At 27.7% G+C, this 16,371-nt stretch overlaps 2 protein-coding genes across 4 annotated transcripts; both read right to left on the reverse strand.

Annotated features, from left to right (window-relative positions):
• Nucleotides 1–1,079: 1,079 nt before the first annotated feature.
• Nucleotides 1,080–11,108, reverse strand: LOC103576451 (ubinuclein-2). 2 transcript variants are annotated; one of them, XM_008556670.3, is made up of 11 exons: nucleotides 10,692–11,108; nucleotides 8,151–8,264; nucleotides 7,975–8,079; nucleotides 7,147–7,407; nucleotides 6,441–7,042; nucleotides 6,195–6,356; nucleotides 5,999–6,079; nucleotides 4,868–4,975; nucleotides 4,562–4,738; nucleotides 2,833–3,272; nucleotides 1,080–2,739 (listed from the first exon to the last, which is right to left on the reverse strand). In XM_008556670.3, the coding sequence occupies exons 1-11, from the start codon at nucleotides 10,887–10,889 to the stop codon at nucleotides 2,015–2,017; spliced, it is 2,973 nt and encodes a 990-aa protein (XP_008554892.1). In that variant the 5' UTR covers nucleotides 10,890–11,108; the 3' UTR covers nucleotides 1,080–2,014. The 2 variants fall into 2 exon arrangements, with proteins under 2 accessions (XP_008554892.1, XP_008554891.1); XM_008556669.3 differs by having other exon boundaries at nucleotides 1,080–3,272.
• Nucleotides 11,109–11,678: 570 nt separating this feature from the next.
• LOC103576449 (germ cell nuclear acidic protein) lies at nucleotides 11,679–16,369 on the reverse strand. Of its 2 annotated transcripts, XM_053739724.1 has the most exons (4): nucleotides 15,862–16,369; nucleotides 12,585–15,480; nucleotides 12,411–12,508; nucleotides 11,679–12,025 (listed from the first exon to the last, which is right to left on the reverse strand). In XM_053739724.1, the coding sequence occupies exons 1-4, from the start codon at nucleotides 15,902–15,904 to the stop codon at nucleotides 11,991–11,993; spliced, it is 3,072 nt and encodes a 1,023-aa protein (XP_053595699.1). In that variant the 5' UTR covers nucleotides 15,905–16,369; the 3' UTR covers nucleotides 11,679–11,990. The 2 variants fall into 2 exon arrangements, with proteins under 2 accessions (XP_053595699.1, XP_053595697.1); XM_053739722.1 differs by having other exon boundaries at nucleotides 11,679–12,508.
• Between the last annotated feature and the right edge of the window lie 2 nt (nucleotides 16,370–16,371).

Genomic DNA, 16,371 nt, shown 5'->3' on the forward strand with positions numbered 1-16,371 from the left:
ATTCTCTGACAGTGTCGCTCATTTTTTTAAAAATATGTAAGGACTCAACTGATGATTCTAAAGTTAGCAGACAATTAAAAATTTTCAGATTTTTTTTTTTTAAGAAATCAATAACTAGTAGAAAATCAAAAAATCTAAAAGTACAATTTTTTAAAATATTTTTTTTTATAAATAATCGTTATTAAAAAAATCAAAAAATTATTAGACGTCGGCTAACTTTAAGATCATACTCGACTGTCATAATCGTATTTAATTTTTATTAATTAATTGAAAAAAAATTAAAACCTTAATTGAAAAAAAGACAATTTCGCCGAGATATAGAATTTTTAAAAAATTACAGAAGTTATCAGTTAGGAGTTAAACAAATTTGAGATTACAAAATTTGAAAATTTGAATTGTAAAAATTGACATAAAGATTTTACTGAATTTTATTTAACAAGAGTTTAACTCCTAATTGATATTAACTGTAATTTTTTAAAAATCTATATCTCGGTAAAATTGCAACTACGTTGTCCTTTCTTTCAATTAAAGTTTCAATTTGTTTTTATAATTATTTAATTAAATTTTGATATGCTTATGACAATTGAAAATCTTCAAAAAGTGGGGGGCACTGCCAGAAAATGGCTTTAAATAATATATTTTTAATCGAACCACAAAATTAAATTACTAAATATTAAAATGAAATTTTAAAAAATTCAAATTTAATATGTAAGTGTTAGAAATAAATTTCAAATGGATAATGAAATTTTCTATGATCCTCTAATGGATCCAGAGTACGAATGGCTTTTACGTACGTGTATTAATGGTTTTAACGTATGTCTAACCATGTTTCATATGACATTATTTGATAATATCACTAATGCAAGGATTGAAAATCGATGTAAGCTTTTTTTTTTTTTTTAATAAATCTGTTTTTGTTTGACTTTAATAAAATAATTAAAAATTTCAGCAATCGTTGAAATTGTTTCTTACCCATTATTTATGGCAACTCTAGACCTTTTAATGTACGCAAGCCTGTAAATTATTAAATTAAATTTTTATACTAAAAAAAGGATGAGTAAATAATATACAAGATAGAGTATTGTAAAAAATATTCAAAACTTATATTTGAAGACGCCTTATTGGCACGTGAATGCCAAATTTTACAATACGTTTATCGTCACAACGAAGATTTTACAACTATTAAATGAACATAAAAAAATCATAAAGCTCTGACGGTCCATATATCACTCTTAAAAACATTATTTATATATTTATATAGATTTATACATTCTATCTATTTATTTGTATCATTTGCTCGAAAATATAATCAGACTCATTAAACTCAAGCATACATAAACATAAATACTCTGTTTTATAATTTGTTTTGTCCTTGTAATCGTAAAAAAAAAAAAAAATTTATTTGTTTATTTAAATTATCAGCACACAATTAAAATAAAATTAAAATTCCGGAGTATTCAAACTAAAATTTATAGTTTTATTAAATTAAATTAAATAAATCAATAATAATAATTATTGTTAATGAATATATGCCGAGACCTTTGGCAATTTTTAAACAAAATTAATTTTTGTTAATACAAGATTAATTTCAAATAATTTAAAACACAAATTGAGTCATAAAATTGTTAAAAAAATTTTTTTTTTTATAATTTACATTAATAAAAACCTTATCACTCTGCATTATATACAAAGCCTACCACACGCTAATTTTGTTCATAATTTATGTATCTGTACACGTGTTTACCCACTACTAATTACTAAATAATAATAATAATGATAATAATAATAATAATAATAATAATAATAATAATAATAATAATAATAATAATAATAATAATTATCATTATTATTAATTAAAATATATATTTACAGCTGTCAGGCAATTTGAAAATACTTATAAATTTATTATTTATTTATATCGTTAGGAACTAGTTGGAAGTAATTGTCCAAAGTCGATGCAACATCATCAGCAACAGTCGTATGTTGTTAATTAATATTAAAATATAAATTAATATTAATCACGTGACAAAAAAAATGACTGTGGTTCATCTTTTGGTATTTTGTTCAATTTATCATCCTTTTTATTGTGATAATGTCGATGGTAATCATCAGAAAAACCGACATACTGATGAGAAGATTTAGATTTTTGTAACGGGGAATTACTTGGGGAATATTTGTTCTCTTGAAGTTCTTGGAGTTCTTTTAACGATCGCATCACCATTTGTACATCTTTATCCTGTTCACTAGGTGGAAATGTGCTGGCAAATTCCATGCTGTCATCAATCAAACTAGATTCTTTACGTTTAGTCTCATTTGTTGATCTCCGAGATTCGTCATTTATAATCTGGCTGAGATAATTCGTAGCAGCTTCTGTTTCTTCAATCTGCCTGTCAATCTCTTCTTGAGACAGTCCTGATTTAGGTTGAAGAATACTCGAGACTTCATGTTTACTAATCGAACAAGATTGTTGATTAAGTTCTACAGCTTTAATATCTTTACGTCGTTTTTTAATGTCACTCGATTTGTATCTTTCTTCAACCCAACGGTCACGTTTTTTATCTTTCGTATCACTACCAACAGAATCAATAATATCACGATCATCTATCCTCTTATCAACGTTATCATGAAGTATCCGGTGTTTAAGTGTCAAAGATTTGGATCCAGGAATATTAGTCATTGCAAAAGATCCAGCAATAGATAATCTTCCAAGTGATAAATCTGGTGCATGTGCAGCAGCATCTGAAAATGGTGTAATTGAAACAACATCTTTTTTATTGTCATCTAACTTATTTGCTTTCTGATAATCATTGACAGGTGTTATTGACACAGTACTACTAGTTAAATTAAGCGGATTAAATTTATCTGAATGAGCTTTAGCAGGTTTTTGCGCCATCAATTGAGATGTGGGTACTACTGATATTTTAGCTATTGGTGCTGTTCCACTGTTATCATGCTGACTAGACGACGTCGAACTTTCTCGTATTTTATCTTTATGTTTACTGCTATTATTACTTTGTTTTCTTTCAGTTGATCCAGCTGCTACTGCAGTTGCTGTCGTAACTTCTGATGATTTAACACTTTGACTTGGTGACGTATAATTTATGTTTTCTAAAGAAGAACTTTTTAAATTTGTTGGTGTCTTAGAACGTTCTTGTTGAATTAAATTGCTGGTATTTGTTGGATTTTCCAATCTCGGTGAACAATTATTTGTAATTAACTGAATATTATTTGCTTGTACATTATCCTTTGATTTTTTCGGTTTTCTTTTGCCACTGCAACAAAATCATTGAGTTTTGTTGTGCTCTCTTTTTTTTTTTTTGTTTAGATTAAAAGCCGATAGAGTCTGATAGAGGATCATAGGGTGCAGATTAGAATTAAAAAAAAAAAGCTTTAGGTGTTTATTTGAAAAACAAAATTTAATAATGCATACAAAAATTAATTAACTCATTTAACATTCATAGAATGAAATTATATACAACGAAAAAAAATAAATAAATTGTTTTGAAAATTTTTAACAGAATTTTTTTTTTTTGAGTATAGTGAACTTTTTAAAAATAAAATGGACTAACTAAAGAATTAAATGGCACATTGGCGAACTAAATTGTTAAAATTCTTTGTTAAATAAATAAATAATGAACAGACAACATGAAACAAAATTAAACACATGACTGACTAACGCAACGGTTTTTTTTTTTACAAAATAAAAGTAAAATCTATAAACAATTTATCTAAAATCGTTGATTTGAGCAAAGAAATAAGACTAAAATTAATCCAGTTCAATGTAGACCCTAAAACATACAACCACCAGAAAAAAATAAAATCTACGTGCGTGAAAGTTAAATAAATATAAGGTGTGCGAATAGTGTTTAAATTAAATTAAATTTAATATTTATATTCGATTCAAATTTTGAACAATCAGGTTGAATTTCAAATATTTTTTTTTCTGGTACATAGAAAAAAATGAACTATATGAATAGATACAAGTAATTTAATGATAAAGTGATCAGTAAATACTATTATTCTAAATAGTAATTTTTTAATTTATAATTAAAACGTGAATAATGGTAGAATAAGTATTAAAATTTATTACCTATTCAAGAAAATTAATATTTGAACTTTAAAAATCGTGACTGATACTCAAAGAATTGACGACACGTATTATAAAATTTACTATATGGAATGTTAAAATTCCCCATATTGACACCCAGGTTCTGATTTTTTTTCATCAATTTTAATAATTTAATTCAAATTTTTAATCGAATATTAATATTAAATTCAATAAAAAATAATTGCTAAGTAATAATTATTCACGCACCCCTAAAATAAATATTTAAAAGTTAATAATTAATGATAATCTTGTTTAAAATAATTAAAAAATTAATTTAAAGAATTCAATAAAAAGCATTAATAATAAGTAATAATTTGATCTAATTGACCGTGCAAGTATATACAGTTCTATATACATATATATAGATGACAGTCGGTGTAAATTGATCGAAGCATTGAAGCATTAGTAGATTTTAAGTTATTATCAAGTATAATTATAAATAAATTTACTTACGTTGTATCTGGATTGGAGTACTTTAACAAAGTTTCTAACGTTATCCAGCCTTTAGGCCAAAGCGGTAAAATTTTACTTTCCATGAAAGCCGAAACGAATGATTCCATATTTTCTTTTCTTGGTCTTCGGACTTTGTAATATTGCTGCCATGCTGTTGCGATGTCGCAAACTGCTTTCCTGATAAATTTCATTATTTTTAAGATCAGAAAATTAATTTATAATTTTGTGAAAAATAATTATTTAATTATTTATGTGAGCAAAAATAAAAATGTTTTTTTAGTTTTAATTATTCATTTTAACACTTACTTGGCTTCAGTGTTCCATGGGAATCGTTTGCGAGGGAAATTTGGCTTCTTGGGTGATTTTTCATTACCATCGCTGCTGTCTTCATCAGATAATGAAGCTTCTAAACTCCTGAAATCATCATAACTATTAGTAATATAAATTTATCATAAAATAAATAAATAATTAGAAAAATTATTCATTCAATTTTTTTTTTACAATTCAAAATTTTAGATAAAATCAAAGATCCAATTATTGATCGGGGCCAATCATTGACACTATTTTATATAAATAATTATTAAACTTTTTCCATTATCTTTGAAAATTTTAAATTTTATTTGTTAAAATAAAATAAAATGATGAAAAAATAATTAGAGATTTGTCACCAAAAAAATATCTGCTTAAAAAAATTGACGACAAAAAGTAAATTACTAATGTCATCTAAACGATTTTTAATTGACATTTTTTTTTAAGACAGGAAAAATAACAAAAATTTTCTATGGCTTCTAGAACCAACATCTCTACGTCATATTTATAAAAAAAAAAAAAAAAAACTTGACTTTGAAACAAAAAAAAAATGTCTTGTCCTTTTGAAAAAAATCTTTATGACATCTTAAAGTTGTCTCTGTGTTACTCGGGATGGCACATCCATCATTCACAGCGTGTCATTAAAAGGTTAACATACTTCTTAAACGTCAATAATCAGAGCTTTCACTTTATATTTATACTGATAAATATAATATGAGTAATAAGACAAAATATAAAAATAAGTGATACTGATGAGATAAATAGCCCCCGCACCTCTTTCTGCATTTTATTTTTTTTTCTTGCAATTCTTAAACGATTTGATAGAGCTAACGATGATGCATAAAAAAATAAAGTAAGCAATGATGCAACTGTTCAAATAAATAGTAATAACAATGATATAATTATATAGTAATTAAAAAAAATAGAAAGAGGCTTGTTAGAGGGGCGCCTTACCCACAGTACCGGTATATCTCCCAGTATAAGTGAGGGCTGGGAAATAAAAAATTTCAGTAAGTGTTTAAATTTTAATAAATTAAATTTATAAAAAAATAATCTAGCCAATGATATTAATTATTAAATAATTGTTAGTTTAAATTGCTTAGTTATTAAATAAATTGTAATACTTACTTGTCTTCAGCCACCCTACGACATTCTTCTTCATACTTCTGGACAGCTGATGGCATCATTTGTTCAATTATCCCCTTCAACCTGAAACGACATCGAACTTTACGAGCGTGGGTAAACTCTGACTCAATCACGGACATTAACAGATGATCAATAAATATTTTTTCTTTAATAAATAAAATGAAATTTATTTTCATACCTTTCTGTTGGTTCTCGTACTTTATTTTCAGCTTCCGCAAGACTTAATTTTTTAATTCGATTAGTTAAAGTTATTTTACTGCACGACATAAAAGGCGCGAGATGGGCATAAACCTGATTCTTAACTGCTGGCGAATCCAATTGCCTTAATTTTGTATCCAAACTGATGTCAAAAAAAAAAAAAAAAAATAAAAATATTTATAGTCAATAAAAAAAAAATACATTAAATAAAAACAAAAAAAATTACCTGAGTATCGCAGCGTTGGCATAAGAATCAAAAAATTTCATTTTTCCATCCTTATTACTCTCCACATGCTTTTTTAATTTATTAATAATATCTTTAATTTCCTCGGGTAAATTATCAGGCACACGATTATCGATTTTATCTCCATCCTCACACTCGGATGACGTACCAGCAACACCACAACGTGACTTATTGGAGTCTTCGGTGTCTCTACTGTCATCATCATCAACCTTACGATCATTAACAACACTATCAATAGCGTCATCAATATTACTATCCTTAACCGACAATTTTTTTCCATTATCTAATTTTTTACTATCATCTAAACCATTAGCCATTGGTTTTTTAACAAATTTTTTCGCAGCATCTTTTGGCTTAATAACATCACAGGATAATTTTTTTCTCTGATCTTGATTATTGTCTGACGCAATATCAACTTCCATATGATCACGTTTATCATCAGCATTTTTTTGTTTATTTGAACTATCTACAGATTGCTGTTGTGGTTGTGGTTGTTGCTGTTGTTCTGTTAAAAGTTTCTTTTTTTTCTTAATCATATTATCATAATTAACTTTTTTCTCTCCATTCTCATCTAATTTTGATTTCTAAAATAAAATTACGCTTAATTATATACATTACCAGTATAAATATATGAATATCTATTCACAAACATCTACATCAATCAAATCACTAATTGAGGAATAAATACTTTAGGAGCTGGTTCAACGATTTCTTCATCATCTTCATCAGATGAACTGAGTAATCGGCTGTCTCTTCTTTTAGGCACCGGACTATTACTGTCTTCATCATCATCACTACTCTCACTGCTGCTTGAATCATCGTTGTTAAGATTATTCAGAGTACGTGACAGAGAAATCTCTCCTTCTTTGACATCAAATTCTAGTGGTCCACTGTTGATATAAAAACCTCCATGCGCTGTTGTAACTCCAAGAGGAACAACTTCATCGTACTATTTAAATTAAAAATTATATTATTTTATTTAAAATATTATTAATTTAAAAAAAAACTATTATACAAACATTTTATACACATTTTAAAACTATTATACACATTTTATGAAAAAAAAACGAATATGACCTTTTTTGTAGAGAATTGAATTTCCTACAAAATTTTTCCTATGACTTTTTCCTTAAATCTGCATATTTCATGAGATATTTAAAAAAAAAATCCGAGAAAATTTGATTTTCAATGACTATCCTAATGTTCAATCATATTCAGCGACAGAATAATAAAAATATTAATTTATTTAAAAAAAATAAATACGATCATCTTTTTCCCGCGTAATTTAAATGCAATTCAAATACAGATTAATTGATTTATCTCAATACTTGGCATTAAAATAACGTTTAAACCATGAAAAGGCACAAATTCAAGTCAAAACCTTTTTAACGATACCAAATTTAGTAATATTGACTAATTCTACCAGATAGATATGACTGGAATAAAATTTTCCTTATTCTCTTAATAATATAGAATAGATAATAATAATAATAATAATATCAATAATAAAACTTACAGCGTCTGTATTATCGATAAAAGAATCATTTTCATCATAACCAGCTCCAAGATCTACATCATCATAATACTTTTTCTTTTTATTTTTCAACGAATTCGTCGTACCCTATAACAAAAAATATTTAATCACTATCCATAATAATAATCAAAAAAATAAATAAGTAAAAATATCCATACATATTTAGCTTCAAATTTTTTAGCAATCTCGGTCATCTTCTCCTCATCATCATCATCATCATCATCAAATGGATCCTGCCCATTGGTATTTTTGTTTTCCTTGCTTCTCTTTTTCTGTTTAAAACATAAAAAATTAAATAAATAAATAAATGAAAACTGCGGTAGCATACAGAACACTAAACAAAGTATCAACACGTGCCAAGAATTATAAATTACAACTTGGGATTTCCGATACGCGTATTTTTATTAAATCGTGAAAACATTCTTTCTATTCGCGGTTTGATATAAAAACAGCATGGCCACAATAAATGTGTATGTGTAAGTCTAAGACGATGTCAATACAGTGTTAGAGATTTAACGCAGGCCACTAACCCGCCTCTAAAAATTCTCAATCTATATCACCGACTTTTATCCAAGAGTTTGCGGTTTAAGTTCCATAATAATAAAAATATGAAATTGCATTTCCTCAGTATCGTCGTTTACATCAAACCAACGAGTTATGATGATACTTTCACCACCCAGTAACAAAAATTCAACAGATATTTATAAAAATTTTTTAAAATTTAAAAGCTAAATTATTACTCTGTAATTTAAATATTTAAATACTAATTTAAAATTCCATCATACGATATAATAAAAGAAAATATATAAAGATAAAAAGAAAAGGAAGATAAAATTTATAAATTAACTAGAAAAAGATGAGTAAAATGTATGAAAGTATCAGGAAAACATGGATGTGTACTATAATTCTACCTGTCTCACACATACAGTTAAATTTATATTACAGTATAAACTTTCCAATGTCTTCTTTATACATACATATATACGGCACAATACATATATATATATATGTATATATGAATTGGTATACATGTATTGTAGAACTACCATCACTTTACACAATACATCAGAGAACCAGCTCTTTCTGCATGCTCTTCTGATAAGAGGACGCCGAATCGATGGGCGTCTTTCATCATACCGCTTTTATTTACTTCATTGACAATTCATAAATACTTAATTCAAACTTTAAACTCATTAAATATTAATCTAAAAAACATGAAACTCATTAAAATATATTTCGTTATCACTTACTAATTTTTGAATTTTTTAAATGTGCATTTTTTAAAAATTTTATTTTATTAATTATTTACTGTATTTATTTATAATTTTAAATTTTTCTGTCTGCTACATTCACACTCACAAAAATCAACTTTTGAAATTTTAATTAATTTCCCGGGTATAATTAAAGTAATTTAAATTTTATCAGTGTGATCTGCATTATCAGCTGACGAATCCACCAATAAAAAAAAAATAATAATCAATTTTTTAATTATCAACATCAATAATTAATCATGAGTGTAAAGACATACGAAAATTTTTAAATTACATGTAAAAAATTAATTAATTAATTTTAAATTTGTCTGCCTGCTACATTTACTCTCTTTAATTAATTAATAAATAAAAATTTGTGTAAATAATAAATAAAAATATATATTTTATTTTGAATTATAATTACAGTACTAAATGTCACGCATGCATGGTCACGTTGATCCGGCGTAATACCAGGGTCTAGTGTCCTTCTTTCGCGTGTACTTGTATGTTAGAAAGGAAATTACAATTCGAGTTTGATTACACACACACATATTTATATTTATATATATGACAGTATGCAAAAAGTGTGAGGCAGAAAGTGTCTGTGCAGATAAACGAGATATGAGATGAGAAGTCTCTCAATATCTAGATTGCACTAGTGTAGCACAAGCAGATGGAGCAGATGTTTAAATACAAATGACCAGACTACAAAATTAAAAAAAAACATTTGTATGACAAGCAGCCTATAAAGTTAATATTTAATTAACGTCATAAACTTATTTCCAGGAATGTCGTTTTGTAAAGCATTTATCTTTCTTACCGGATGTTATCTTAGCAAAACTTTATTATTTTATCATAATAAATATATATTATATTTATTTAATCAGTTAATCCATTGAATTTTTGCATTTAATCGATCAGTTTCCATGTACAAGACTTTGTCTTTTAAACTTGTGCCAACTAAAGGTTCACATGCACACAACATATATAAGTATATATATGTGTACATGTATACAAGACAACATACAACATATAACATATATGTAATAAGAACGACTGACGCCACGTAGTAACAATGAAAAAAAAAAATATTTATATATTTATTTATTTAATAAATATTAAATAAATAAATGAGGATTTAAAAAACTGGAGTTCTAGATGATGATTATCAACATAAAGTTGATAATGACGAGAAATAAAATATTTTTTAAAGAGTAAGCTTGTAAACGTGAAATGGAATCCATAGTTTTGCGATTTGCGCGATCAGACATTAAACCAACAAGAAAATAATAGTGGCCTAGTCGGGTCGGGTTAACCAAGACCCGGTGTCATAAACAGAATTGACCGCGGGTTTGTTTATCATGATGATCATCAACATCTGGGAGTATGTGGACCTGTTGTAATTCAGTATTATTATTTAGCTGGTGATAATATTTAATGGATACTGACCTCAGCTGTTTTAAGGAGATGAGTGTAGTTAAACTCGGCGTATGCCGTCTCGTTCTTGTCATCCAGAGAGAGCTCTAAGCGGAAGGAGGGCGCGAGCTGTTTGCCCTTTTCTCTTTTTTTCTCTTTCTTATTAGCGTTACCCAAAGAACCCGGTAATTCCAGGCTCTGTGTCGGCACACGTTTTACACTTTCGGACATTATTATACATATGGCACGTTACTATTTATTTAGATCACGGATTACTATCAGCACTACAATAAACCACTTGGGGACACAACAACGTGGTCCTTCTTTTTAAACAATCCACCGACATGAACACCATTCGGACCAGTTGTACCAGCACGTCGGCTATCTTCAGTTCGACTTGGACTGTTTTTAGAGTGCGCTAGTAGTCCTCTCACCAATACCACCAGTCCACCACCAACTATTTTGAATATATATCTCCGTCTCTCTCTTGGTAAGTCGCCATGACAGCCTGACAGGCTTCAATACAGATCATAAACAAGCGCAAGTACTGATTTATTTACAAATAAATAAAATCAAAATCAAAATACAAACTCACAACAGTACTGTCAGTGTCAGCACTCAATACAAGGATTTAAATTTTTATTTATGAGTGTGAATGTAGAAGATATCATATTTGAAATTTTACATAAATTAATTAATAAATGATACTGTAGTTAGTCGACTTCTAATTTTTTCAATTTTTTTTCGAAATGATAAATTATAAAAAAAAAAAGTATTCAAATAATTACACCTTTAGTTTTTTTTATTTTCTACATGTGCATATTTTTAGTTATTTTTTTTTCGTTGTAATTGACTTGAATTTTAAAAACAAGTTATTTAAAGTTAATTTAAATTTAAATTGAGTTTTATTTTGAATAAATACAAACTCATTTATTATAAAAGTATTTATAAATTATTTAAAAAATAAATTTTAATGTAATTTAATTTTTTATTATACATAAATCAAAATTGGTACAATTAATGAACTTATATTATGAGTATGAATGTAGCAGACATAAAACAATTTATAAATTTAAAATAAATTAATTAATTTATTAAAATAATTGAGTTGAAAAAAATTCACTTACTGATTTGTCAATTATCTATAGATGATTTTTTAATTTTTATTCTAGTCACATTTTATTAATTTATTTAAAAATTCAAAAATTGCCACTTGTCAGTTACATTAACACTCATACTTATTTCCAGTTTACTTATAAAAAATAAAAAAAAATATATCAACAGTTTTTATTGCATTATTATATAAATTAATAAATTCTTACTTGACGGAAATTAATTTCTTGGGTGTTTACTCGAAACTTTGTAGCCTGCAATAGTAATTTAAATTAATATACGAAAATATATAATACAATTTATCAATAAAATTTGAAATTTACAAATACAAAAAAAATAATAAATAAATATAATTATTAATAATAAATCAGCCAATGTACAATTTAATCCGTTGGTCTCTACTTATTTCACAGCATATATATATAAAAAAAAAATAAAATAAAATAATTATTAAAAGCTAATTATCCTTGACGTCATTTTGTTTCGATATTTTAACGGCTGAGAATTGCTGGCCAAGTATCTTCATAACTTCTTTGTGATTAAGATCACGTTCTTTTTTAACAGCTCCATAATTTTCTTTTACATAGAGCGCAAACCCACTTGGCTGTTTGGCATTAGGTGTTTTAAGTTCTACTCTACCTGATCTAGTTGTCCGATTTACCAGCAATTCAAATTGTCCATAACAGTGGCCACATCTCTTTCTCGCAATATCCAATGATTTTGAATGACGTCCAATGCTGATAAACAAAATTATAAATTAGTATCGAGCCTGAATAAATAAATAAATAAGTAAATAAATTAATCAAAACTTACCTGTATCCACAGTTGACACAACGATAAGTAAATTTAGTTGTTATTTTATAATCATGGCAACGTTTAATAGGCGGCAGTTCTGGAAATACTTTCATAGCTTTCGAAGCCCAAGATTTCCAATACGGCCCATGTCCGTCAGAAACTCCATTGACCAACCAAGCAGCAGCATGACACATTTCATGAACAAGAGTATCTCTGACTCTGTCTGGCGTATCAAGAATTTTAGTTGCTAAAACAATGCGTGAAGATCTTTCCAATCCTCCCAAAGTTTTTTTCTTAGTTTTGTTGTAACAAAAACCAGCAGTCCCACGCATCCTGACGTTCCACTCGATGGACATGTCGCTCGGTAATTTACTTTCAAATATTTTTTCATTGTAAAGTTTGTACAGTCGATGACAGAGATCATCTTTGGTTAATTTATAATTCAAACGATACTTTTTAGCTTCTGGATGAACTTTATCCATTGGGACATCTGCAGAAAGTGATTTAAGAAAGCTCATTGTTACCTCAGGACGTTTGAAAGTCGCTGGTGGCAATTTTGATGACGGAAAGCTTTTTAATTTTGTAACTGATCTCGGAAGAATAACATCACCAGGATCATACTCGCTGGTAAAAGAACCAGAACTTTTGTCATCGCCAAATGACAATCTTTTCTTGTTGTCTTTAACTGCAGGGGTTTTGTCATCATCAGTATCTGAATCACAAATTTCAATGATTTTTTTTTGCAACGTAGACATTGGAGTTTCTTTGCGTCCTCGAACAGTTTGACTAGACGGTCCAGGAGTTGTCAGAGCTGTCATATAAGACGTCTCTCCTCCATCTTCTTCAGAACTAGGCCAGTCGTTTATAAAACTATCCCGTATCTTTTTGACATTTGGCGGCGCCTTCTTTATTGTTCTTGAAATGGGTTTAATTGATCTAACTATTTTATCAGATCTTCGCCTGGAATTATCGTGATTTTTCGTTTTTGCTTTGTCTAGTTTTTTTTCAGACCGTGGGTTTATGGGTGTAGAATCAGCTTTAGGTAATAGATCATCAGCTTTATCACGCCAAGAGTTACCATAAAGTCGAGTTAAAATATCTTGACAATCTTCGATTCTCAATTGCGGTGTTCCAGTTGAAGTATCATTTTTTTTTGTCTTGTTGTTGGATCCAGAACCTGGTGTTAAATTTTTTACAGTCTTATTTACAGAACTTGGTGTTATGTTTTTCACAGTCTTATTTACAGAACTTGGTGTTATGTTTTTCACAGTCTTATTTACAGAACTTGGTGTTATATTTTTCACAGTCTTATTCATAGAACCTGGTGTTAAATTTTTGACAGTCTTGGTAATAGAAATTGGAGTGTAATTACTTTTAGGATTTCTAGCTTTTGTTTTTTTAACAAAATTATCCATAGTAATTTGTGCTGGTTTTATTTTTTCTAAAAGTTTTGAACGTCCTTCAGTACTTGGAGTATTTAAATTTATTTTACCAACAGATTCTGCAAGCTTTAATTCTCCTCCAGAACTTGGATTATTTACATCTGATTTTGCAACTGAAGTTGAATTTATTCTCTCACGAAATTTATCACGATTATTTGGAGTCTGATAATTTTCTTCAAGTCTTTCTAAACTGCTGTCACCAGAATTAGGAGTAGATGGTTGAGAAGCAGGAATGATACTGAGTGAAGACGTGTCACTTTGCCGATCAAAAGCATTAGTCATAAGCCAGCGAGAAATATCTTCTTTTTTACGTTCTGATGGCGATAATGACTGACGTTCTATCGGGTTTAAATACCCTATAACACGTGTGTCAGTAAATTTTATTTGTCTACCTGGCTCTTTATAATCTTCCAGTTGATTATCACAATTATTATGATTATCCAGCTGATTATTTTTAGCTTCCTGAGAATCTGAAGTCTCTGAATCTGTTTCGTCAATCCAAGCCGGATGTTTAAATTTCGTTGGTCCCAATTTTTTGCTGCCATCCGACGAACTACTTGTCTCCAGTTCAGATTTATCAACTACATCTCTGTCTCTCATCAATCCCGGCGAGTCATATTTACGTTCTTTATTTTTTTGCCACTGGCCCGGCGAGTCATACACAATACGCTGAGATTTAACTACTTTTAATATTTTACGTGTCTCTTTTTTGGTCAAAGGCGTTGTCCGTTCGATAAATTTCCCCGAATTCGGAGTTATGCGGCCTTCGTTAGTAAGTTTATTAATAATCCTATCAGCACTTAATCCCTTAGTGTCAACGAATTCACGTGCCTTTTGTATTTGCTCACACTCTTGCCTGTCTCCACTTGCATACTTTCGGTCAGATAATTTACTATGACTTTCCGAACGTATAAATTTATTTTTAGTTGGTGTTCTCAAATCTTTTTCCGATAAATAATTACCTGGATTTTGTGTGTTATGGTCACTGTCATTTGAAATTACCGACGCACTACTTCTCTCTCTGTGATTTATTTGCGTTGATGTGAATATATGTTTTGATGAATTTTTTCGTCCCTCATCTTCAGTCCACATTTCAGATGAATTTATACTACTGATAGTTAATGAAGGCGTTATTTTAACGTCTCGATTATTTTTTAATCCAGATGTTTTATTATTTTTATTGTTTCTATTGGATGAAAATAATTCGTCGTCACTTGAATCACTTATTACAATAACTTCAGAAGGTTTATCTTCTCTCGTCTTATTTATATTATAATTTATGTCATTTTCGTCAATTGTATCATTAACCATAATACTGTTTGTTACTTGCAATACAAAGTCCTGGGAATTTTCACTGTCTGATGATATATTAAATGATTTGTTACCAAATAATCTTTTAAATTTACTATCACTCATATTTTCTTTGTCATTATTATTATTATATATTTTATTTTTAACCGATAATGGATATCCTGGAACAAATATATGAATATATAAATATTTATTTGAATAAAATAAAATATATAAATTATAGATATATAAATATACAAAAAAAAAAAAAAAAAAAAATATGCACATGTAGAGAAGAAAAAATTATGGGTGCAATTTTTTCAAATATTTTTTTTTTTGATTCACTGGTTTAAAAAAATTAAAAAATTATTAGACTAACTTCATTATCATAAATCTAGCAGACGAAAATTTTTTAATTACATATAAAAAAAAAAAATTAAATAACTAAAATAAAAAAATTTAAAAAAATGCATGCACTGATTTTTGAATTTTCTAAACGTGCATTCTTTTATTTTTATTTTATAAATATTTTAATTTATTATTTAAAAGGTTTAAAAACTTACGTCTATTTGTGGTAATCCCTCGTATGTTATTGCATGTCTCCATTATAAATATATTTACTTTATAATTATATATTTAATAAATCGTATTATATATTTATTAAGTAGTAGAATATATATAATAATTTTTCTAATTATTAAATATGATTTTTCAGTCATAAATCATCAGAGTATTGTTTGATAAAAAATAAATATATCAGCAGGAAACAAGTAGTTTATTGACATCAATAAATTTATGTTGTTATCCCATGGCAATTATTTAATCAGTAGTATCGTGATAATAGAAAATAATATAAATTTTTATTACATGTACACTTAAATTATTATAAATAAATGAAAAAATTTAAACACGTGTTTTTATTATTTGTGATTTGTGGGATCAACAACTTTGAAAGCGTGGTCAGCTGATTTGTCCGTTAAAATTTACCTAAGTAGCAGTGCTTCCAACTATTGCTATGGTTAAAAATTAAATATATAGATGGCGAGGTTGATTTTGCGGGATTTTTAAAAATA

The sequence above is a fragment of the Microplitis demolitor genome, chromosome 1 (assembly GCF_026212275.2).
Source record: "Microplitis demolitor isolate Queensland-Clemson2020A chromosome 1, iyMicDemo2.1a, whole genome shotgun sequence".
NCBI classification, from domain to species: Eukaryota; Metazoa; Arthropoda; class Insecta; order Hymenoptera; family Braconidae; genus Microplitis; species Microplitis demolitor.